This window comes from Adiantum capillus-veneris, chromosome 25, assembly GCF_014529385.1.
Source record: "Adiantum capillus-veneris isolate H3 chromosome 25, ASM1452938v2, whole genome shotgun sequence".
Lineage (NCBI taxonomy): Eukaryota > Viridiplantae > Streptophyta > Polypodiopsida > Polypodiales > Pteridaceae > Adiantum > Adiantum capillus-veneris.
Genome location: NC_140955.1, coordinates 91,323,812 through 91,346,996, shown reverse-complemented (window position 1 = coordinate 91,346,996; position 23,185 = coordinate 91,323,812). Strand labels below are relative to the sequence as shown.

At 43.1% G+C, this 23,185-nt stretch overlaps 1 protein-coding gene across 1 annotated transcript; it reads left to right on the top strand.

Moving 5' to 3' along the window:
* Nucleotides 1-1,207: 1,207 nt before the first annotated feature.
* Nucleotides 1,208-5,024, top strand: LOC147425277 (alpha-1,2-galactosyltransferase-like). The gene is made up of 5 exons (XM_086499696.1): nt 1,208-2,070; nt 2,825-2,857; nt 2,948-3,038; nt 3,470-3,733; nt 4,518-5,024. The coding sequence occupies exons 1-5, from the start codon at nt 1,507-1,509 to the stop codon at nt 4,673-4,675; spliced, it is 1,110 nt and encodes a 369-aa protein (XP_086355822.1). The 5' UTR covers nt 1,208-1,506; the 3' UTR covers nt 4,676-5,024.
* Nucleotides 5,025-23,185: the final 18,161 nt, after the last annotated feature.

Below are 23,185 nucleotides of genomic sequence, written 5' to 3'. Positions count from 1 at the left end.
GGGAAAGTATGCAAGTGGGTCCAGAGAACATGGAAAATTAGCTTTTTCAAGACTGACCTATGTCTTGGAGGTAAAAATTCAGGTAGTCCTGCACTCCTCGTCAGCACTCAGATCGTCAGATACTTCTTCTTTCATAATGTACGGCAGACAAGGAACCGCCGTGTTTTTGAGGGAGGATTTGAGAGGGCAAGCTTCACAGAAATTATACAAGAAAGCAAAGTGCTAATATGGGCACTCGGGCGCAAACATCACTCAGAGGATTGGTCTAGGACTACTTGTGCCTTGTTGTCAGCAGATAGAATGCCTAGGATGGGGGCAAATCTTGGCCATCGGTAAACAAAAGATCTCAGAATGATAAGAGTATGGACCTTGTGTATCAAGGTTGTGGAGACGGGGTGGCTGCCCTGATAGCCGTTGTAATTATGATCCTTGGATGTTGTCATGGCTTAACATGAGCATGACAAAACCTTGTAATTTTTTGGACTGCTCAATATAATCCACTCACAATTGTGAGTTTTGCTATTAATAAAAAAAAGAAAAAGATATAAGATAAGATATAAGATATAACGGGTCTTCTGAACGCCTTCAAAGTCCATTGATTTCAATGGGCAAAACCGCTGATGGGCCTTCTTGACGCCTTCAAAAGGGGGGATTGATTCTTTCAAGGGCTGATGGGCCTTCTTGACGCCTTCAAAGTCCGTTGATTGAGAATGAGAAGGAGGGGCTTTACTGATGGGGCCAAACGGGAATGTGTGTATGACGCGCGGGCGCGCAACAATTTTGCGTGTAGGCTATACCTATGGGCAAAATGAATGAACAGCCAGCGGATCCACTCTGTGCGTGTAAAAAAATATGCCAAGATTTATATGAAAGCAGGGCACTTTCCCTTGCTTGTGTGTGTGAGGGATTCCATCTCCCTCCTGGTGTCTGTTCCTTCTTCCTCCGCCTTTCCTCTTTGAATTCTTCGCCTGTGGAATTGTTGGATCGGGTGCCGCGAGCAGGATCGTTAACAGTTTATATTCCCAGGGCACGCAGGTCCTCTCTCTCTCTCTCTCTCTCTCTCTCTCTCTCTCACACACACACACACACACAGCCCCGCGCGCGCGGACACACTGATTTTCCGTTAAGCTCCTTTACAGACTCGGACGCAGACGCGCAGTCACTCTCCATCTGCCCCCCCACACACACACGTGCGCGCTCATAAGAAGCAGAAAGCAAAAAATCCTCATATCTATATCTCGCCAACCGCCCAACAACGCAGTACCCACAAGGAAGCGGCCCTTTGAAGGCAGTTCAATTCTTGGTCGCCATATCCATTCACATTCACTCATTCCATACGTTTCCAGACACACACACACACACACACACACACACACACACACACACACGCACACACACACACATATACGCAGACACTAACACAGCACAACAGTACCCTCAAGCAGGCACATATACACAGATACGCATACAAACACACAAAGCAGGTCTGCTGAGCAGGGGGTCGCCATGCATGCCTCTCCGGAGGTCTTTGCTCAGAGACGACTGGCAAAATACCCAGATCCACTCTGCTTGGCCTCTTCTGCCAAGGATGTGCCCACAGACATAGCCTATGCACGCTTGCACCAATCATTCAAAGGGAGTCCAGAACAACTTTATCCTCTCAGACGCCTCCTTTATACAGGCCTTAAGTACACATTCCTTTGTTGTGTACTAGCAGCAGCACTATTAGTGGGCCTGGTCTTCTGCTCGGATGCTCTTTTCATGAGGGCTAATACCATGGGACGCCAATGTTTAGACATGAATCATCTACGCGAGCAGCGGGTAATGCATCATAAGGAAAAATTTGCTATGGTAACATCAACAGATGGAGGAGGAAGTATTCCAGGCCGGTCTTTTGATGGGTTGATGGGCTTGGTGGCACCAAACAAGGCAAAGTATGCACAACTACATGGCTATACATTCATAAATGCTAGTGACACCCTGGACAATTCGAGGCCGCCCAGTTGGAGCAAAATTTTAGCCGTACGTAAGCACCTGCCGAAGTTTGATTGGGTCTTTTGGAACGATGTGGTAAGTGACTAAGACTCTATGGGCTCGTTCTGTGTTAAATTGGAGATACTAGTTGGCAGAGAATCTCACATACTGCATGGTTCTTCTTCCATCTTGTGAAAAATTTGTCCTTTTTGGTTGTGAGAAACTTCATAGACATGGTAATACGACCGAAACAGACGGGCAACTTTCATAATAGACATTAAATTACTTATTTTTGGAAATCACAATTCCGACAGTGGTCTGTAGAGCTTTTTCTTTTGGCCTGGCCAAAGGGAGTGTTACTTAGCCTTTTGGCTTAACCAAAACTCAAAAATTGAGTGTTCTTCCAGGCTATTTTGCTATTGGTTGTGAAACAATTTGTCCTTTCGTAACATTATTTAGACCTTTAGAAGTCATTGTTTTTGTTCTCTCTGCACTTGTTATGATTCTTATCCCTTTAATGAAGACAAGTAAGAGTGTGGCACATGTTGGAGGTGATGATTTCATGATGTTTTGCTGGTAAACACAACTTGTCGCATCTACTCAACGCATAGACAGGCTAGAAAGAAGTCCATAGGGGGTAGATCCCGACACCATTTCTTACCAAATTGAACAACAGGGTCAAGACCTAGTATATGATAATGCACAGTGGTTTAAAGGGGAGGGATGCTCAGGGTGTTCATGTCATGTTGCGTAGTCACCTTGCATTCAGAAATTTTTTTGATTTTACATTGAGCTTCGTTCTATTGTACTGGACCTCACAAAGCTGCTGGTTGCATGGTCTATGGTGCAGGACTCTCTCGTCATAAATCCGGAAATATCACTGGTGAATACTAAACCCTGTAACAATTCAGCTAAGAGTAATTTTATCATACACAGTGCTCTTAGCTAAGCAATTTTTTGTATATCTTTACAGGAAGACATTGTAGCTTCGGTGGTGGGAAGCAGGGACAATAGTGGAATTCCAGATTTGATTATTACGAAAGATGTTACTGGGGTGAATGCAGGTAGTCATACTTGTTTATACATAGGTTTAACGTATGAAAGCAGGCGTTTGGTTTGTATGATTGTGTGTGTGTGTGTGAGCTATTGTGGCAATGAAGGTGTGAGTGGGGTTGTCATAGCACCCAGTGGATGCAGAGCGCGACAATTGTTTTCTGTTTGTGTATGCATGCGTGTGCGTGTCTGTGCACACGTGTGTGTATGTGTGTGCATGCACGTGTGTGTGTGTGTGAGCTCTTTTATTATTTCTTAGTTTCACACCCCTTAATTCTTTTACCGATGGTGTCTAGGTCCTCTCGACCTTGTCTGCATTTGTGTATCTATATGGTTAGTGTACAAAGGAATGTGCTTTTCTTAGTTCATCCAATTTTGTGTGTGTTTTAGTGTACGGATGCTTGCAAGCAGGAGTATGATTAATGGGATTTATTTCTGCTAGGAATGTTTTTCTTCCGTAATACGGAGTGGAGCATGCATTTTTTGGAGCTATGGTGGAATCAAACTTCATTTGTACGCCCATTCGGTCAAATGAAAAGCGGAGACAATGATGCATTGAAGTACCTATTGCAAATCATGCCAGAGGAGGAGTTTCAACAACATGTTGCCATGCCACGAATGCAGTGTGCATTTAACTCGTATTTGTGGAGACCAACGTTGAAAAGCGGAGTTCGATTGATGAAGTTGCCCCGGGTGGTGTGGCAAGGTATGACGCTTCTGTGTGTGTAGGCACTTTTCATCCAATTTTATGGTCAGCTTTGCTTAAGGGTGCTCTTTTGGTCCTATTTGAAGGCCCCTTTAGTGAAGCATTGAATTCTTGGGACCAATTGTGACTGTTGGATAAAGCTTGTCTATTAGTGCCTCATGGTGGGCTAATGATGTAGCAAATCTTTTTTCTTCAAAATTCTTGTTTTTTTTTTTTGGGGGGGGGGGGGGGGGGGGGGGGGGGTGGCATTACTTGAGGATCTTCTTATGTATATGTAGGTCACCAAGAGAGAGAGTTAGTTGACATTTGCTTTCCTATTTCTATAAAGAGGGACATGGAGTAGTGGGTCTCACACTCTCTTTCTCCTCCTCTTATGTAGGCCATTGTGACTTTTCACTTTGTTTCTTCTTTATTTTATGGCCACATTGATCCTTGTTGTAAGGAGAAAGGGGAAGGGGGTGATGCTTCTTGTAAGGAGAAAAGGGGAAAAAGGGGGTGAGCATCATCTTATGTATATGTAGGTCACTAGGAGAGACTAAATGGGCGCACCAATCCTTCTTATAAGGAGGAAAAAGGAAAGGGGAAGGGGGGGGGGCATTACCTGCACATTGTCTTGTGCATATGCAGGTCACTAGGGAAGACACAGTTAGTTTGACATTTGCTTTCCTATTTCTGTACAGAGGGACATGGGAGTTGTGGGTTGCACACACTTGCTCATCCTCTTATGTAGGCCATTGTGACTTTTTACAAGATGTGTTTTTCATCCTCCGTTTGTGTATTTCAGGTGCATATTCAACAGGGGACTTCATGGTGCATTTGGCAGGGTTAAACAATAAGAAAGCATGGGTGCAGAGATTTCTTGCAGAGCTTGGCGAGGAAGAGGCACTTATCCAAAGTAGTAGTTCTCGCAAAGAAGGACCGAATTGGAAAGACTCTGTGTAGCAAGTCTTCCGGGCGAGCCCAGCATTGCCTCGCGCATATTGCTTCAGTTTTACAATTGTTACCTCGGATCATAATTCTTTTATTCTTTAGCCTTGGTATTTTCCTCTTCTGTTCAGCATTCTTTTATTCTTTGTCACACATATTATCACCCTTTATACTCGGGTCGGGTGGTATCCACCATACATTTTACTGGTGGCACAGGAGAAATTCAGATTTGTTGACTCAGGCTAGGCTAGGTTGTACTTTGACAAGAGGCTCTTTTGGATGCCATATACTGTCAGGTGGTTTTTACCCACCCTTTTTTGTACACTAATATACTCTTAACTAATCTATTCAAGATGCCTCTCTACACTGGATGTTTTGGAGTAATTAATTGTTTGCAGGGTACCGTGTCCATGCTCTGTTGAGTGATTATGGCAATAATTATTGTTTCTATTATGGTTTTTGTTACGGTTGTCGTATGGTTATATGGTTATGGTTGGCTCATGGTTATTGTTTCGGCTATGCTTATTGTTGTGGTTGGCTTTTGTTGAGCACGCTTGTTTCCCCTGCAAGGTGCAGAATTGCCTAGATGAGTAGCGATGTCTCAAAGAGATGCATACAGTCTCTTTTGAGTTCTTTGCTATAAACTAACCACAGTTTCTCCCTCCTATGCGCTTTGCCTCGTTTTGAAAGTATTGGTCTGCGTCTGTGCATTTTGGTGCTGTCTTGGCTATAATGGTGGTTGTGATACACAACTTGTTCTGTTCTGAAGAAGAAAGATGTTACGGTGGTGTTTCTTTGGTTGATGGTAATGCAGGGCTGTCATGAAGATATCCTTTTCTGGCTCTTGGTAGTAAGAAGTGAATTTGCCTCTTATTTGGTGTTATTGCAGGAGCATTTGGACGCTTTCTGATTGGATGCAGCTGATATTGTCCTGAAGATTGAAACACGCTATTATCTTTTGGATGCCCCCCACCAGGAGGTGCATGTCTCCACTATATCTTCCACGGGCATGGGCTCATGGGATTTACGGTGGGATGAATTGAGCACTGTAGACCCCGAGCAAAGTATTTTTGGGTATGCCCCCTTGTCCCCCATCCCCACTTCATCTTGGAGGTTGAACCCACGACCTGGGAATTGAGAGGCGTTTGCTCTGACCTCGTCGCCCGTGCAAGTCTTCATGAAATTTAGGTGGCTTTGTCGTCTTGTTGGTGGTGCAAACTTGTTACAGGGCAGCCCAAAGTTACTTTTGCGCCAAAATGTATGGTGCCTGATGGATGTCAGGGCCCTAGATGATATGGGTTCTTGATGCCATCTCCTCATGCCCGTGTGGATTATAGCTGAGGAGGTGCATGCTCTTATAGAAAGTTTTATGAAGCCATCTTGATGTGCTATTTGTTTGACCATTTTTATCTGCTTCAAGCACAGGTTCTTTGTATTGATGTTGTGCTTGCCACTGATATCTATAAGCTCATCACTCAAGGCAGTTATATCAATTTTGGCAGCAAAAAGGTCAGAGACATTGTTGTCTATGTTTGTGTGAAGAGTTACAATTTGTGATTAATTTTGAGTTGATTGCAGTTGCCTTTTGTTAACTTATTGATTGATAGAGAAGGACAATCAGTAAAGCTGAGTGATTCAGTTATTGATGATACAATGTATACCAACTTGTTCAAACCAGCAATTTATATGGAAACGTCTGTCCCATAGGAAGGTGTGAGAATGCAAATTGTGTATGCTTGTATACCTCACAATACAAAGTTTTGTAATCATCAAATTGTCACCATCTTATGGAGTGTGGACAAGTATGCAACCATTGCAGATGTAGCATGGTAGCAAATCATCGAAGATGTAGTGGTCTCAGAGTTTGGAAATCAATGGGACTGGGCATTATGAACATGACACTTTTGGTCCTAGCACTATTTGGGGGTCTCTTGTGTATTTTTATTGTTGGCAAAGTTGCAATGAGCTAGGTGATACCAATATGATAATGAAAAATGAAGCGAATCTTCCCAAGTTCGATATTTCTAAACAAGGTGAAAGTTCACTATGGCCTACATAAGGCTATGATAAGAATCTTATAATAGAAGCTTTCTTTGTGAGCGAAAAGAAGAAAGTGACTAATTTTTCAAAACATTTGTTATAAAAAAATTTATTATGTTTCTTGAAAAAAGTGTAACAATAAAATATTTAATCTACAATATACTCCAAAATAATGTTTGAACAAGTGAAAGAATCACGATGGCTTTCTAAAATGTGATAAAATCATTAGGTTGAGTTTAAATAGAATCACTGTTCAAGAAAGTATTGCCTCAGCTTAGCCTTGAGCCGGTTGAAAATGGAGACTACTTGGTTGCAAACCATGGTAAAGGGAAGAAAAACTGGTGAAATATGTGAAAATAATTCAAAAATCTTGCAAATTTTAAATTTATGCTAGTATTTTCGGTTCGCTTCTTTGTGGGAAGGAAAGTCGACAGCCACTTAATAAAAGAGACTTTCTTGAATATTTACTAGAATTAAGTTATAGAATGTAAGAAAAGTCAAGCTGTGAAATTAAAAAAACTCATTAATATGTATGTGTGTGTGTATGCATAGAATTTATCAGAATTATGCAAGTGAATTTTCACTTTAACATTCTAAAACAATAGAATGCAAAAAAAAGTCAAGAAATGTCGGGATATGAAATGAAAGTGAAATAAACATTTAAAGTAAGTCTCCATCGGGCAATGAAAACAATGAAAGTCTCCCTAAACCAATACAACACTAAGGTTTCTTTTAGAAAGCAAAAACCACTTGGAAGCATTGTAGTGAATCGAGGAAAAAAAAATGGAACAGGGACGAGAGAGATTTGTGTGACCCAATATTCAACAGCCCTCTTTAAAGAGAGAGGTACACAAATGTCAACACCTCTCACAAAGACCTAGAAGAAACGTAAAAAAAGAAACTTTTTTGCTATGTGACACTAATCTGCCAGCTTTATTTAATGGTCCACAATTGCACCAAAAATCCAACGCTTTACTAAGGACTCCTTATGTAGTCAAAAAATCAATCATATGTATGGCGAAGGGTGAGTTATCTTCAACAACATATACGACGAGTTGTTTGTAGGAGAAAATCAAAGGCCTTTAGGACGCTAGGGCCTTATGGCCGATCAGAGAGGGAAAGATATAAGGCTACATTGGTGAGGAGAGCATGCACCTTTGAAAATCAGCCTAGTTATGGCGAAAGAGGAACATGTGGTACAACTTGGGGCTCTTGTCATGAGGTTGGTTATGGCAAGGGTAGGGGAGAGGAGTGCAAGGGCAGATTGAGGGCGGTAGTATGTCTGAACGATTTTAGAAAAGTCCTTAAAAAGGCGAATGAGTGGGTGATGCTTTGGAAAAATCCAAAGGGGATTAAGGGTGGTCGTAGGGGGTAGTAGGTGGCAACGAAGCGAAGAGGCAGAGGTTTTGGGCACGTGGGCTCTCTCTCTCTCTCTCTCTCTCTCTCTCTCTCTCTCTCTCTCTCTCTCGCAAAAGTTGTGCGAAGGCAATGGGCGACCGCTTGCCGATCTCTCCCTCTCTATAAATACATGTGCACGTCTGTCGTCTTGCTCAAGCTCCTGTAGGGACAACAATAGAGCGAAGGATGCATGCAACGAGTGGAGGGTGTAGGGACACGAAGGGAGGCAAGGGTGCATGCCACGGGTGGAGCGTGGAAGGTGGGCTAGGGTAGTCTCTCTCTCTCTCTCTCTCTCTCTCTCTCTCTCTCTCTCTTGCCATTGCCTTCACCCTTTTAATCCTCTTCAGACCTGGATTTGCACAGCGAACAAAGTTGTCACTATTAGAAGTTTAGGTGTTGAAGCATGGAAAATCGCCTTAACATTGCATGGGACTTCAGGGAATTCCAGAGTGTGGCTCCGATTTCCCACAACCTTCTCTTCAAATATAATGGATTTCTTATCACAAATCATAGCCTCTTTTTCCTCCTCTACGGCATTCCCTCTACTCTTCATGAGACAATCGTTGGCAAAGTGCCCAAACTTGCTACATTCAAAGCAAGCCCCAAAGTACGCCCCAAAATTGAGCGGAATAGTAATAAGCCCATCTCTAGCATTGATCACCATGCTCTTAGGTGATGTCTTAGAAATATTCCAACCTATACACACTCAATAGCTAAGACCCCTCTTGTTGGGTGCCTAGTTGATTGGCAATCAACCTAATGTTATCCCACAGCCAACTAGGCAAACCTGCAAGCTCAACCCAGACATGATGAATCCCTTGGAGAGAGTCTTCTGAATCAAATATTGGTTCCCATGGCACCACACACACAGTGGTGTTGTTAAATAACATGGGGCCTTTTTCTAGGATCTTTGGCATGTCGGATACCTCCTTAAACCTTACTAAGCAGAAGCCCTTGGCTAGGTTACTGGTGTTTTCAATTGCCTCTCCATGACCAAGAATTTGTGGACCTTGGATCCATTGGATCAGTTCAAATCTATTAGGGACTCTCCCACTGAAGCCAAACACGAGGGTAAGCTTAGCTTGTGTGGATAGATGCTTTTTAATGAGTACTGGCAGAATCACAACAATGATAGCTTCTGCAACCTCCACTTACTGAGGTAGATACTTCTTTATAGCATTGTAGGCTCAATCCACCATCCCTTCCTCAAGATGCCCACTATGTTAAGCTTGGGAGCAAGTTCTTTTGTTACCGTTTGGGCCACATTCTAACTGACTATTTACTTCTTTCTGGTCCTGTTCGAGCCGAGCTTTAACATTCTTCAATTTTTCTTGGCCCCCCTCACTTGATGTCTCAACACCTGTGACTTTAGTGTAGTCTTTGTGATTCGGACTCTTCAAGATGCTTGCGAACAAGAAAAGACCTTGGATCCCTTGTTCACATTCGTATCAATCTATCCGTGTGGCACACCCGCCTTGAGGGTCTTCACCTTGAAGGTGAATTCTTGAGCAATTTGGGCTAGCTCATTTCCTTTTTCTTTCACCAAGAGGACCTTTTCCTCCGAGAGAGTATTATTGATTGACTGGGCGGACCCCTTGTCGGAGCCTCATTCTTCATCATGACATCGTTAGAAGGCCGTGAAGACGTTCCTTCCCCTTCATCTATTGGAGCTGTTCCATCAGTTGCCAACATTTTTTTGGTTGCGAGTCTTTGCGAGAACATGATGATGTCCTCTTCCATGGGCAGGGCTTCAGATTCCATTTTTTACACTGGGCCGGAATAAAAGTCTAAGCACTAAAGAGGGGAAGAGGGTTCTAGAAGTTCGGGGAAACGACCCCGATTGGAGGGGATACAAGCGAAAAGAGATAAAATTGCACTGAAGATAAAACAAGCGTAGGCAAAATGATGCCTAATATAGCTATAATCGGTGCAGCTCTGTCAAGTGGCAAAGGGCTGAAGTAGTAACTTCTTCCTTATGTGGACTCCTCTAGCTCCAAGTATTTCTAATTTGCTGTTAGCCTATTGGTGTTCTATGTGGTATTTTTTCATAGTTTTCCATCCTCTAATGTGCCCTCTTGGCTTTGCTTTGATCCCGTTTCCTTCTTTTTATGACCACCTTAAAATTCTTTGGTCCTTGAATGCTTTTCTCGACCCTTGGTTTTGGCCTCCTTGCTTTCTCCCCCCTTTTAATACTAGGTGTAATTTTGACACCATTCATAGCTGTATGCAAGTGTGGGTGCATGGGAAGGAATATTTGCAAGTCTTGAATGATGCAAGACCCTATATTCATAGGTTTTTGCAAGTGTGGGTGCATGGGAAGGAAGTCTTGAATGATGCAAGACCCTATATGCTGGTATGATGGATGCTGTGCAAAAGAAAAGAAGTTAAGGGTCATGGTGCTTTTGATGGCAAGGATTCTACCCTAGTAGCAATCTTCTCCCCTCATTAGGCTCCTATTCTCACCATACCACACGAGCGACATTACTAGAACCTACCCATATAGCTCGATTCAGTGGATCATAGCAAAGGAGAAAAAGAGGCATTTTAAGCACAAAAAAGCATTGAGTGAGTAGGATCTAGATATTTACTTGTGAGATTTACAACATGTTTCCCATGTTGGCAAAAATTACCCGACTTTGGACAATTATGCTAACCCGAAAGAGGGGGTAGCATAAGTGGGGACAAAAATAACCAAACTTTGGACACTTATGCTACCCCCTCTTTAGGAAAGAGCAGACTAGGTCCTAGGAGGCTTTTGCTCTTTCCAAAATTATGGGTTTGGCTTACAAGTATAGCATTTCTTGGTAGTTCTGCATGGCATCATGTTGTGGACCTTGGGGTTTCGGGGCCCAATTATACTGACTAGTTTGTGAAGGAGGATTGGTTTGAGAAGGCAATCGGTGGAAGGTAGCTTGGCTTCTTGGAGAGCTTTTTCTTGGTGAGGGTTCCAGGGCTAGTGGATTGGGCCTCTTGAGAACCCTAAGTTTGGCTTGATCTTCATAATACTATTGTGATTTGAGAAGTTTTTTGGGTACCCACCATTTAATAATGCATAGTTTTTGTGTGCTTTGTGGTGGAGATTTAGTGGCTAGTGTGGTGGAGTGATCATATTTTTTTCCCCTAGTGGCTAGCTATTGTTGAAGCTAGTGGTGTGGTTTGCTATGCATAGCCCTTCAGGTGGATAATGTACCATCCTATTTTGCAATAAGAAAAAGCACAAGAAGATTTAGAAATTTTCTCATGTAGGAAAGCAAAGTCTTTTTCAATGTTTTTCATACAATGCATGAGCTTTTGCTCGAGAGGCGCTAGGTACAATTGGGGGCAGGGGAACACTACCCCCCCCACCGGGCCGTCGGTCCCCTTCCCCCAATCGTACCTAGCTAGGTATGGGGTGCTTCCCTCACAAAAACTCATGATGTTGAGGTAAGTCACAATGTGTATCCAAAACTTTTTGTGAAGGGACAATTGGGAATTTAGGGTGGAAGCGAGACTAAGATTGCAGATTTGTCTGAAAGATGGCGCAAACTTTGCAGGTATCTGGTAGCGCTGGGGTGATAAGGTGCTCTGTGACTTACTCTGCTCCACTTTCAAGGTTGGGTCGTGGCTACTGGGTCAAGCTTCGCAACCCCCAAGGGGATTCCCGTAGCCAAGGCCGCAGGCCAGTAGGGACGCTGCAGGGAAGCATGGAGTAGGGGATAGCTTCACTGACCTAGCTACCGCTTCTGATTTGGCTTTTTGCACGCTGCGATCTTCCATCTGCAAGTACGCTGCTGCCGACCTTAAGATACGCAACAGAATATCGAGGTTCCATCTTCGGCGCTGTTGGCATCTTCATCGCGTGCTTCATATGTAGCGTAGGTTGCATCTTAAGCGTTTTTTTTGGTAACTTTACCTTGGATATAGCCAAAGGAGGATTGACCAAAAACCTTTTGCTTTGAGTTATTAAGATTAGGTGTGCTATTTTATGCGTGTTGGGCTATCTTAGGTGCAGCTTTTATTCGGGGCTTTCTTAAGCGGCAGTCTCAAGCTCAAGGTCCGTTGGCTTTTGGGTCCGTTTCCCAACAGAGCTCCGGGTGGTGACAAGGTTTTCGTGGAGCCAATGCGATGGCGGATGCGTCTAAGCCATCGTATGCCGAGGTGGCGGCCAAAAATCGTGGGGGGGGGGGGGGGGTTCGACCAGAGATACACAGCTTGAGACCCTGCACTCTGGACCTAAGGAAGGTGCAACTGAAAGCGACAAGGGCATACAAGAGGGTCACCTCAAGAGACGTGTGGAAGGTGTGAGAGGTGGTGAAGCTCACCAGGTTCCAACAATTGGGGAGATGGCCTTCCAAGCCTTTAAAAAAAATATGCCGAAGGTGATGGAAGTGGATAATGCATGCATGGTGTCGGTCTCGCCGACACTAATAAAAAAGCACATGGATGCTTTGTCTTTAGTTTTTTTCTTTATGGGAACAATACCATCACAGATAGAGCTCATCAGATGGATCTCAAGTCCGATGGTTATTAACTAGGGTGGAACGATTGAGTACATCCAATATCTGACCAAATGCTTCTTCACTATTAGGTTCAATGATCTCGGGTGATTGACAAGATTCTAGCCAAAAGTCCGTTGTACCTCAACCGCTCCCCAATGTGTGTATTACCGTGGAACTTGGCCTTTGAATCGCCTGAAGCCTTTCAGGATTTGTGCCCAGTGTGGGTGGATTTTGTCAACTTGCCAGTATGGTTGTGGGACAACCTTGGAAACCTTGCTAGCACCTTCGGTATCCCTTTGTTCGTACCTACGCCCAAGAAGTTAGGGACATCGACAAATAAAGTGTGCATTTGCTGGGATACTCGCAAATCTCCTCCTGAAAGCATCGTGATCAATGTAGGGACATGTTGGAAAGTGATCCTGCTTAGGTTTGATACTTTTTTTGGAGCATGTTTCAAGTGCAATGGGTTTGGTCACTTTGCCAGAGACTGCCACTTGAATGTCCCTAGGGAGGTCAAAGAGGACAAAACAGTACAGGCACAAGCGATCGCACTCAAAGAAGCGACAGCTTCCAACATGGATGTGGAAACCGCAAAGCAAGGGGATGCCGAGAGCAATAAGGGTAATGGGGTGCTTGAGTCCGACAAGATGACTACCCATAAAGATACCCCGCTTAGGCATTCGACGGTTGAACCAAGTAGCAACATCCAAGCCTCACCAAGCTTACATTTCACTACATTCCCTAGCATCAAACCTCGCATAAAGCCGCATCAAAAAACTGTCTTGCCCACGACCCCTCGGTCGATGGACGAAGGCTGGCAACAAGTATCAATCATCAAGTGCAAGCGAGTGAAAACATTGGCACAGAGCAACTTCCACCGCAAGGAGAATCCCTCAGATCATCAAGAAGCCCCCATTAATCTAGCCAACGTCTTTGAGGTGCGTCAGGATGGGAACCTGAAGGGTTTTCTTACCTCGGAGATGTCCGCCTCTCAGTTAAATGGGACATAAGAAGATAGCTTAGGGGAGGCGACAATGCAGGGTTCTTCAGACGCGGAGGAGTTTGTACCACTGTCCCCCTGATGGAAGACTTACATATTCAGTCCTAGAATGTGTAAGGCATAAAGTCTATGAAGAAAAGCACTCTTTTTGGGAGGAAGTTAGAAAAGAAGTTATGAACTGTTGGCCTATTCAGGAACACCACCTTGACGCTTCTTGCTCTAGGAAGCAGGCTATAGGTAGGAAGTTGGTGTTGTATAGAGATGGCGCTTTGGGGTTTAGTGGGGTGCTCTCCATTTTTGACAGGAAATTGGAGCCGCAGGTTGTGCTCAATCACGCCTCAGGTAGAGTCCTTGGGGTAAGGATAATGTGGGCAGGCCAGTCCCTCACCAGTCATCAACTTTATGCTCCCTTTGATGCTAAGGGGAGATCCAAAATTTGGGTGCACACAGGGAACAACCTATCAAAGGTAAATGGCGCATCATGTGAGACTACAACATCGTTGAAGCTCGCAAGGACAAGATGGGATCAACTAGTATCCTGGTTGGCTCTAAAAAACCCAAATGGCAGGCACTATGCGAGACATTGAGGTTGCTCAATTAGTGGAATGCAGGTCCGTGGAGTAGCTCTCCGGGCATGACATACATGAGCCTTCAATATGCCAACACGGAGTCTCGGTTGGACAGACGTTACATCTCCCATCAGGCTGATTGGCTTCCCTCATCTTGATACTAAGGGTCGATACCTCCAAAAGCATGTCGGATCACTTTCCTCTTAAGCTACATAGCCAGCCAGGCCAGTGAAGATGCATGTTCCCCGGAAAGGAAGAAGAAAAATTTAGTATCAGGGATTCATCTCTTTAAGGACCCCCTCTTCATGTCGTTAGCAAAGACGGCCCTATTCAAATTAAGGCAAGATGTGGAGGCCATTGACCCTAGAGCCTGGCCCTCTCTGGTGTGTAGAATCCAATCCGCAATAAAAAGAGCAGGGCCCAAAGCAAAAAAGTCTCGAGAGGAATGCTAACAGGGAGCTGAAGGAAGAGGTGGAAAAACTAGCCAAAAGAAACCAAGAAGGAAGAATTCTTCAGGAAGAGCACAAAAGATGGTTGGAGGCCAAAGAAAGTCTGGCTAATCTGCAAGTTGAAGTGATTAACAAGGCTCGACTATTTGCCAGTGAGCTTGCCGTCAAACCTGAGCCCGCTAATCACGCTCATTTCTTCAGAGCTCTCAAAGTCAGAAGAAGAAGGGACACTATCACTGCAATTACTAACAAGAGGGGGAATGTTGTAAGAGACCAGAATGCTATGGCCAAGCTCAAGCTCGACCATCTCAGTCAAATTATTGGCCAACCAAATGACTGCACTCAGGTGTCCGAGGAGGCTAGAGCCGTGCTAGTTAGTACGATCAATTGTGACCTACTACCTATACTGAAGAAAAAGCATTGGAGAGGCCTATCGATGTCGATGAATGTTGGACTGCCTTACAGGCTATGGGGAAGGAAAAGTCCCCTGGGTGGAACGGGCTAACTGCCAAATTTATCTTAGAGTTTTGGGAGGATATCAAAATCCCGATAGCGCAACTAGCCAACAGGGCTCTGCTCTAGGGGGATTTGGATGCCAATCTAAAAAGAGGGTTGATCAAACCTATCCCCAAGTTGTTTTGCTAGTCTTTGCTGAAGCACTGGCGGCCTACCTCTATGATGACAGTTGCGTACAAGATCATTGCTAAAGTGATTGCTCTGAGGCTGGCTCCAACCTTGAAAAGAATCATCACACCCCACCAACATGGATTCATAAAAGGTAGGTCAATCTATGACAACATTTTGGCTGTCATGGTTGGTATTGAATATGATTCTTTCACCAAGCAAGAATGTATCCTCCTCCAGCTTGATCTGGATAAGGCTTATGATAGAATCTCATGGGCTTACATTGAGGCAGTCATCAAAGCTTTGGACCTAGAATGTATGCGATTGTTCGAACGTTGGGGGAAGGAAATTACTTTGAGCTCCTCTTCAATAACAAGATAGTCGGAGGGTTTGAGGTCAAGCGCTCGATGAAGCAAGGATGCCCCTTGGTCCCGCTGCTTTTTGCTATTGGCTCTCACCTGCTTGCGACTGCACTTGAGGACAGTGCGGCGAGAGGGGAAATTCAAGGTCTTTCACTGCCTGAAGGAAAGCAACTACTGGCAAAGCTATTTGCAGATGACTCTTTGCTTTTCCTCAAAGTTGATCCAGAGACTCTACGAAGAGCCCTTCAGATTGTCAAACTTTTTGCCACCGCCTCTGGATCTATGTGCGGTATTGAGAAATCAAGACTGATATCTCTCTCAAAAAATGACATCTTTGATTTTGCGGAATGGTCCGAAGAGGTAATAGGCAAGGGCACCATATTCAGGCACCTTGGTGCTCCACTTGGAGGAGTGGGCATTATAGATAAGAAGAGATTTGACTGGATCTTGACTAAAGTCAACAACAAAATGAGAAGATGGAATTTTGTGCTCCTCCCTTTCCATAGTAGAATCACGGTGATCAATGCTTTCATGATGCCGTACATTTCATTTGTGTCGCCGTTTCTTAAAATGAGAAAATCCAATTGGAAAGAATTCTTGAAGCCTATCAAGCGATTTTTATGGAAAAGTAATATGAAGGCCACAACCCCTTACCAGTGGGGGAGATGGGAATGAGTAGCAAGACCTAAGAAGTAGGGCGGTATTGGGATTACTGACCCCATGATACATGCAGAAGCTTTGTGTGCCAAACTTGTGGTTTCTCCGACGAATTAAAAACAAGAGTGGGCTATTATGGCCTGGGATATAATGGACAATGAAAAGCTTGCCTCAAGAGGGGGCATATGGAAGATGGCCACAATGCCGGACAAGATTCTTGCACCTTGTTGGACATCCCTCAAGCTTGGTGTTTGCACAGAGGAACTAGCATGGAAGTGTAACAAAGCAACCTCGATTGTAGAATGGGGAGAGAATTTCAGGTACTTCAAGGATTCCTCCCGCAATTGGTCCCCATGGCTCTCCAAACTTGCAAGGGGCTCCTTGGACCCTTTTTGGAGGGAAGTTGCATGACAAGTGAGCATTAAAGGAATCTATAAGCTTTCACATCTCTAGGATGATAGAATTGTTGCTGGAAGGATGGGGAGCTCATGGTGATGGAACATAAATTGGGGATCTATGAAAGGCTTCTCATTAGTAGACTCTTGGAAGTACTGGCATCCGTATGTCCTTTTGTATGCGGATCAGAATTAGATTGGAGAGACTGGCATTGGCCGAAAGACAAATTGTTCTCGCTTCCCAAGACACGGGGTACATATAATGTGCAGGTGTACCAACCTGATTGGTTTGCCCCACTCAACAGAATTTTGAAGAAAAATTGGGTAGAAGAACGCTGACAAAAGAGGGTTGATACCATCTAGGAGGTTAAAGGGCCAGACTGCATAAAGGTATTCATTTGGAAGGTGCTCTGGGGAGCTTTGTCCACTGGGGTTGAGGTTAAAGCTAGGGGTTTCAGCTCAGGCACTTGCTCAGGCTGCAAGTCAGCCTTGGAAGACCCCCTCCATCTGTTTTGCAAGTGCCCTACTTCGCGGGGTCTAGCCGCTAGAGTGTGCAAGTGGGTAAGAAGGACTTGGAAGATCACCCTTTTTATGGATGGCCTGATCTTGAGAGGGCGTAGTATCCAAAGCTAGGCTGGTATGATATGCACTCAAATGTTCATATTCTGCTAGTTGAACCAAGTATGGAAGTCCAGGAACCTTCGACTCTTTGAGGGAAAACTAGAGGTAGCTGTCTTTGATGATATTGTGCGATCAAGCGTTGAGCTCATTCACATGGTAGGAGCAAAAGAGGGGTAGCACACAAAGATGAAGGATGGACGCATACTTTGAGCTGTTTAGAACACCAAAGAGGATAGGAGTTACTCATCTAGTAGGTTCTCTGTGTACAAGTCTCTGATGGAACACTAGCCCCCTCAAGGCACATGTTATGCTTGAGGGTTGTTGTATTCTTATCGGGTTAATATAAATTATCTCAACTCACAATTGTGAGTATGGCCGAAAAAAAGGGACAATTCTTGATGTACAAAGTTTAGAGCTGTTGAAGTGATTGAAGAGATTGGTTCAAAGGTAGGCCTGTTTTTTGTAGTGGAACTCAAACCACTCCTTGGAGTGTTTGAAATGTGTCTTGATTTGTATCCATTTCAATGTTGCATTTACTTTCTCTTTCTCTCATCCAAAATTGGGTTAATGTTGTAGAGTGTGCATTGAGAAGGTGTTAGTAGTTACAATGTGAAAAAGGCATGAGCTTGTGAAGTGTCTTTTGTTAAAGTTTTTATTTTATTTTTTATTTTATAGAGAGAGTAGGAACTTGAAATTACAACTCACACACCCGACTCCGTGAGGTGGAGCATCCCATCCGGTTAAGGGTGGTCAACCCATCATATGGACCATGGGAACAACCCCTAAGGGCTTCATGTCACATGAGTTGTCAAGGAGGTTTGAGCCCAAGACCTTAGACACAAGAGGCTCTTGCTCTATCAATTGAGCTAGCACTCGTGAGTGTATTGGCAAAACTATGCAAAGTTATTGCCTTTGTCCTATTTAGTGTCAAGTTGAGCATTCTGTAGGCTTCATGAGAGAGAAAATTGGTTTCTACGCCAGAGTTTAGTAGAGATAGCATGATTTTGTATGTCTAGATTATTTAAAAAAAGTGGGCTTGATGCAATGCTTGTAGCCGTTTTGAGGCAGCACCTATTATCGATGGAGCTTGGCTTTGTAGGCTTGCTCTCAAGGCCTAAAATTGACAGGCATAGTATAAATTTCTTTTGACGGTCAATTTTCCAAGCCTCTTTCATATGCTTTGTGTAATGAAATCAACTTACATAATTTGCCATATATAATGTAAATTTAAGGGTATAAACATGAAAAATGATAGACAATTTCAAGATTCTAGCATGTCAAATGATAGGAGTTTTTTTTGAAGTACCTATTTTGATAGGCAAAATAGCCTTTGACAGGAAAAGCAGGTGTCAATTTTAGGCCCTAATAGCCTTTGACAGGAAAAACAGGTGTCAATTTTAGGCCCTGCTTGCTCTACTGCTTCCTCTTGTGCTTGTTTCTTCACCAATGCTTCTTGTTCCAATTTTCAATGTTGCTAAAAAAATCTATTGATTCTAGCTTCATCAATGAATGCCTCAATGGGACTACCATCTAGGGTCAAAAGGTGGAAAAGTCCCGCGTTAGAGAATAAAAAAGGCCCTATGCCCCGTGCCATTAGCTTGTACTTTTTTTCTTGGGATTGTTCAAAAGATTTAGGTCTCTTTTTAAAACTCTTGAGATCATAGATGTTGGATGAACCAAGGTTTGCACCTACCTCTCTCTACATACATGATATGAATTGCTTTAAGTCGAGTCTCATCCAATTTTTCCAGCTTCACTAGTTTATTGGAAAATGCGTGATCACTCCATTCCAATGTAACTCTTGCCATGGGGAGAATTATAATTCCATGGGGAGAATTGCATAAAGGTTAAAGGATAGTTCAAGCAAAGTAGTACCAATTAAAGTTTTGTAAGCACTACAATAAGCCCATAGAATGCATGGTAGCTTGGTCATCCATGTCTTAATATTACCCTCTACTAAGTGTTGTGCACAATACTTTCTTTGTGCTTTCAACTTGCCCATTGCACTGAGGATGATAGAGCACTGAGCATTTGTGTGCCACTAAGAACACCTTTAAAAGTACCTTTACCACTCCATTTAAGAATTGTGATCCCTAATCACTTACAATTCTCATTGGAAGACCAAACCAATCGAAGTTTTTTTGGTCGACAAAGTTCTTTGTGATGCGAGTGTCTGCTTTAGTGATAGGCATGGATTTAACGTATTTGGTCAAGTAGTCCATGGCTACTATTATTTAATGATTGCTTCTGTTTTGGGCAAGTGGTAGCAACCCTACAAAATCAATGCCCCATTTAGCAAAAGCATGTGTACTAATGATAGGAGGATAAGGCAATTGATTGTAAGTGGTTGGTTGTCACTCTAAATTCACAATCATCACATCATACCACATAAGTGTGGGAGTCCATATGCAAAGTTTGCCATCACATTCTAGATGGAAGGATGAGATTGGTTATCACTTTGGCTGAGAATTTCGCTGCCTCTATCTCTCCATGGGCCCCTTGCAAAATCCATGGAGACCCCTTGCAAAACCTCTATTAACCACCATTAGCGTCCGCTTCTAGTAGTCATGGGCCGAGCTTGTTGGTCCAATAGGAAAATGGTAAGAGTGATCGTCGATGAGAGGCGCACTCTAACTGGAACATTCAAGGGTTAGTTGGCTAAGCATGGACGTCCAAGTGTGAATGGGCGAACTCATATAAAAGTTACCTAAACTTAAAAATCACTCATTCTCTCATTTGTGCAATTGAAGAGTGCTCTTGTTCCATCTCCATCTTCTTCTTCATCTCCTTGTGTGTGTGTGTATGCATGAGAGAGAGAGAGAGAGAGAGAGAGAGAGAGAGAGAGAGAGAGTGAGAAAGAGTGTCATCGAGCATTGCAACGCACGGCGGCGATGAGACAGTTGAGCGCGGCACGGCGATAGCTCCCTCTTCTTCGCGACGAGGAATCCCTCACAAAGGCGAGCATAGGGCGGTGAGTGACACACCCTTGCTCTCTTCAGCTTGCTAAATTAGTTTGGTTGTGTGCTTGCAACCATTTGTAACTCGCACACAATGTACGACAAGTCCCTTGCTTTGACAAGTGCGACAGACGCGCACAACCTCCAAATGTTATGTTTTAGGGACATGTACTCATAAGTGGGCATATGGGCCTATTTTGTAGAGTTGATATCCCACAATACATATTCCCTAGATTCTATGATTTTATTGCTTGTTTTGAATTGGGTTTTCCATGTTGCGGCTTTTGCCTTTTATGTAGTGATATTTCTTGATTTAAAATGGATTGTGTAAGCTAATGCTACTACCCAACATTTAGCACTTACCCACACACATTTTGCTACATATGCTCCTAGTGTGTGACTAATGCTACTACCCAACATTTAGCACACCATATTTTGTTGCATACGCTCCTAGTGTAGGCCATCAATGCCCTTGAAATTTTAGTAGTCTCACCATTTGATCAGGTGCTAGGTACTGACTACAAGAAAGCACATGAACCTTGTATAGAAGAAGTGAATACTCATTAGGACAAGGCCCCATCTCAAATCGAGTTTTTACTTTCAAAATAAATATGAGCTGGTATTAGCACAAAGGAGTGACTGAATTGCACAAACTTATAAGCATGTTTTGAAAAGGAGCTGGGAATCATTGTAGTGATAAGTAGAATTATCACATTTTCACTCCATTCAGACACCCATTTTATTGCAAAGAGGGAAAGCATCTAGAAAATCCTCATTCACTCCAATAGGGTCTTCTCTAGAGGTAAGTTTGGAGAGATGATCTTTGTGTTGATGCTTAATCCCTTTCTAAATTGCAAGTTCAAATTCAAACTCAAGCAATATTTGGAACCATAATGCATCCCTGTGTTGCATGGTTTGCTGACTAGATAAAGAAGGGCTTTCTTGGTCATTGAGAAAGAGAAACTTGTTTGCAAGCGGATAGTGTTTGAATTTTCTAAGCAAATAATATATCATGAATAAACCACCTCATTTAGTGGTAATGTAATTTAATTTTGATAGGTCCAATTGTTGACGCACATAGGCGATTGGGAAGTCCATATTATCTTGCCCAATTGCGCTTGGATACATCGTATGGCATACGCAGTTGCATCAATGAGGACCCCATTCTGTTGCCTTTAGAATTGGTTGCCTAACTAGTGTTGCCTTGAATTTATCAAAATCCATGTCACAATCAAAATTCCACTCAAAGGAGACTAATGGTAGGTACAGAGGTTTGACTACCTCAACATACATGCAGACGAAATATTATATAGTAACCACAAGTGTGCATGAGGTCTTGAACATCCTTGTGGTTACTGGAAAGCTATTGGCTTGGGAGAATCTATAATGATATAGATGTTATCAAGATATGTATGTAGTAATTCCATGCTTGGACACACGATGACCTAGAATTTGTCTTTTATTATGTGAAAATTTGATTGCAAAAAGATTCTCACCTTGATCTATTTTATTGACAATGTTAAACCCATCCTTTGAGTCACTCAGATTAGAGGAAATTTAAGATGCACTATAGGATACTGCATGCCCTTCATGCTTTGGTGGCCATGTTTGTTGCCTCAGTCGCCCCTCGATCGCTACCTCTCTTAGGTCTTTAATGAAAGACACCATTCTAATTTGGGAAATTTCATAGCCCTTCTCATCATAGAATTGGCTTTGGCATTCAAGTTACACAAGTGTCAATGGTTACTAAGACCTAAATTCATTCTTGGTTTTGATTCAAAGTCGGGGAATTTGTGGCAGACTAGTCCTTGTCTAGGGTGATGATGGTATCATTTTGAGCAATATTTAAGGATATAAATTTCCTCTCATCTTCTTTGAAAATAATGAAGTTATATTCTCCTTCCTAGACCTCAATGTCCTCACTTAGTTGTAAGGTAGTGGTTGACTTGAAATCTGCCTACAAGACCATGCTATGTATTTAAGAAAGGTTACATGCTATGCTACAAGACTATGCTATGTAAGGTTGGTTTAAGAAATTCTTCATCCAATCCATGCTTTGAGCAGTAGTAGCCGATGACCAAGTAAAATTGAACAAGATCCTTCCATAAGAAAATCTAGGGAGAACACAAGTGGTTGGTGCTGACATGACTACTTGCAATTTGTGAAAGAGAAGTCTCTTCCTCTCCATGACACTTTTCATAGACCTCTTCCTAGAGCTGAGAGATCAATTTCTCTTTCATTGTGCTGAGCTGTAGGAGAAAGCTCTACAAATGAGAAGCAATTTTCTCCTCTATCCCTCACACCTCTAGGAAAAACTAGTACACCTCCCCAAGTGTGATCCTAGAGGTTGCATGAATTGAACTTGTAGTACTCTACTCCCCACACATCTTGGAAATGAGGTGTAGAGGGATCATGTGTTTTGTGTACCCATCATAGCCTATCCTCATACAAAATGGTGTAGGGTTGCCCACAAACATCAATCACACCATCACTTATTCTATCAAAGTCAGTTTTCATGGAGGCAAAGGAGGTGGATTGAAGATAGCATCAAATCCTTGTATAGGCTCTCCATTAGTCAGATTCTTCCCAATAGGGGTATCAAATGGGACAGGCACCCATGTAGGGGCCGATAATGTTGGTCTTGATTCCTTGGACTCGTTAATTAACACAAAAGGATTGTTGAAAAAAGGAGTGGTCACTTTGGGTTGGATCATTTCTATGGGGAAATTTTCCTCCATGCATCCATGGCATTGTAGAATTGAGTTTTGAGAAAGATGGTGCCCTTTTGGTGTTCACTAGCTTTGCAACCTTAGCATTATCATTAGTTATATAGACAACCCCTTCGAAAAGTTTGGTTTGACCATCAAAATGGTAGGATAATAGGCGGTTCCTCAAATTAGACACCAATTCCTCTTCAAAAATTGTCTCTAAAGGATCCATGGAAGAATGCTTTGAGTAGAGGACCTAGAAGGTAG

What these genes read in the sequence shown, in the direction of transcription:
- LOC147425277 (XM_086499696.1), top strand. Translation starts at nt 1,507, where the DNA reads ATGCATGCCTCTCCGGAGGTCTTTGCTCAGAGACGACTGGCAAAATAC. An exon ending in GGGTCTTTTGGAACGATGTG is followed by an intron (nt 2,071 to 2,824) that starts GTAAGTGACTAA and finishes TCTATGGTGCAG; the next exon opens with GACTCTCTCGTCATAAATCC. An exon ending in TAAATCCGGAAATATCACTG is followed by an intron (nt 2,858 to 2,947) that starts GTGAATACTAAA and finishes ATATCTTTACAG; the next exon opens with GAAGACATTGTAGCTTCGGT.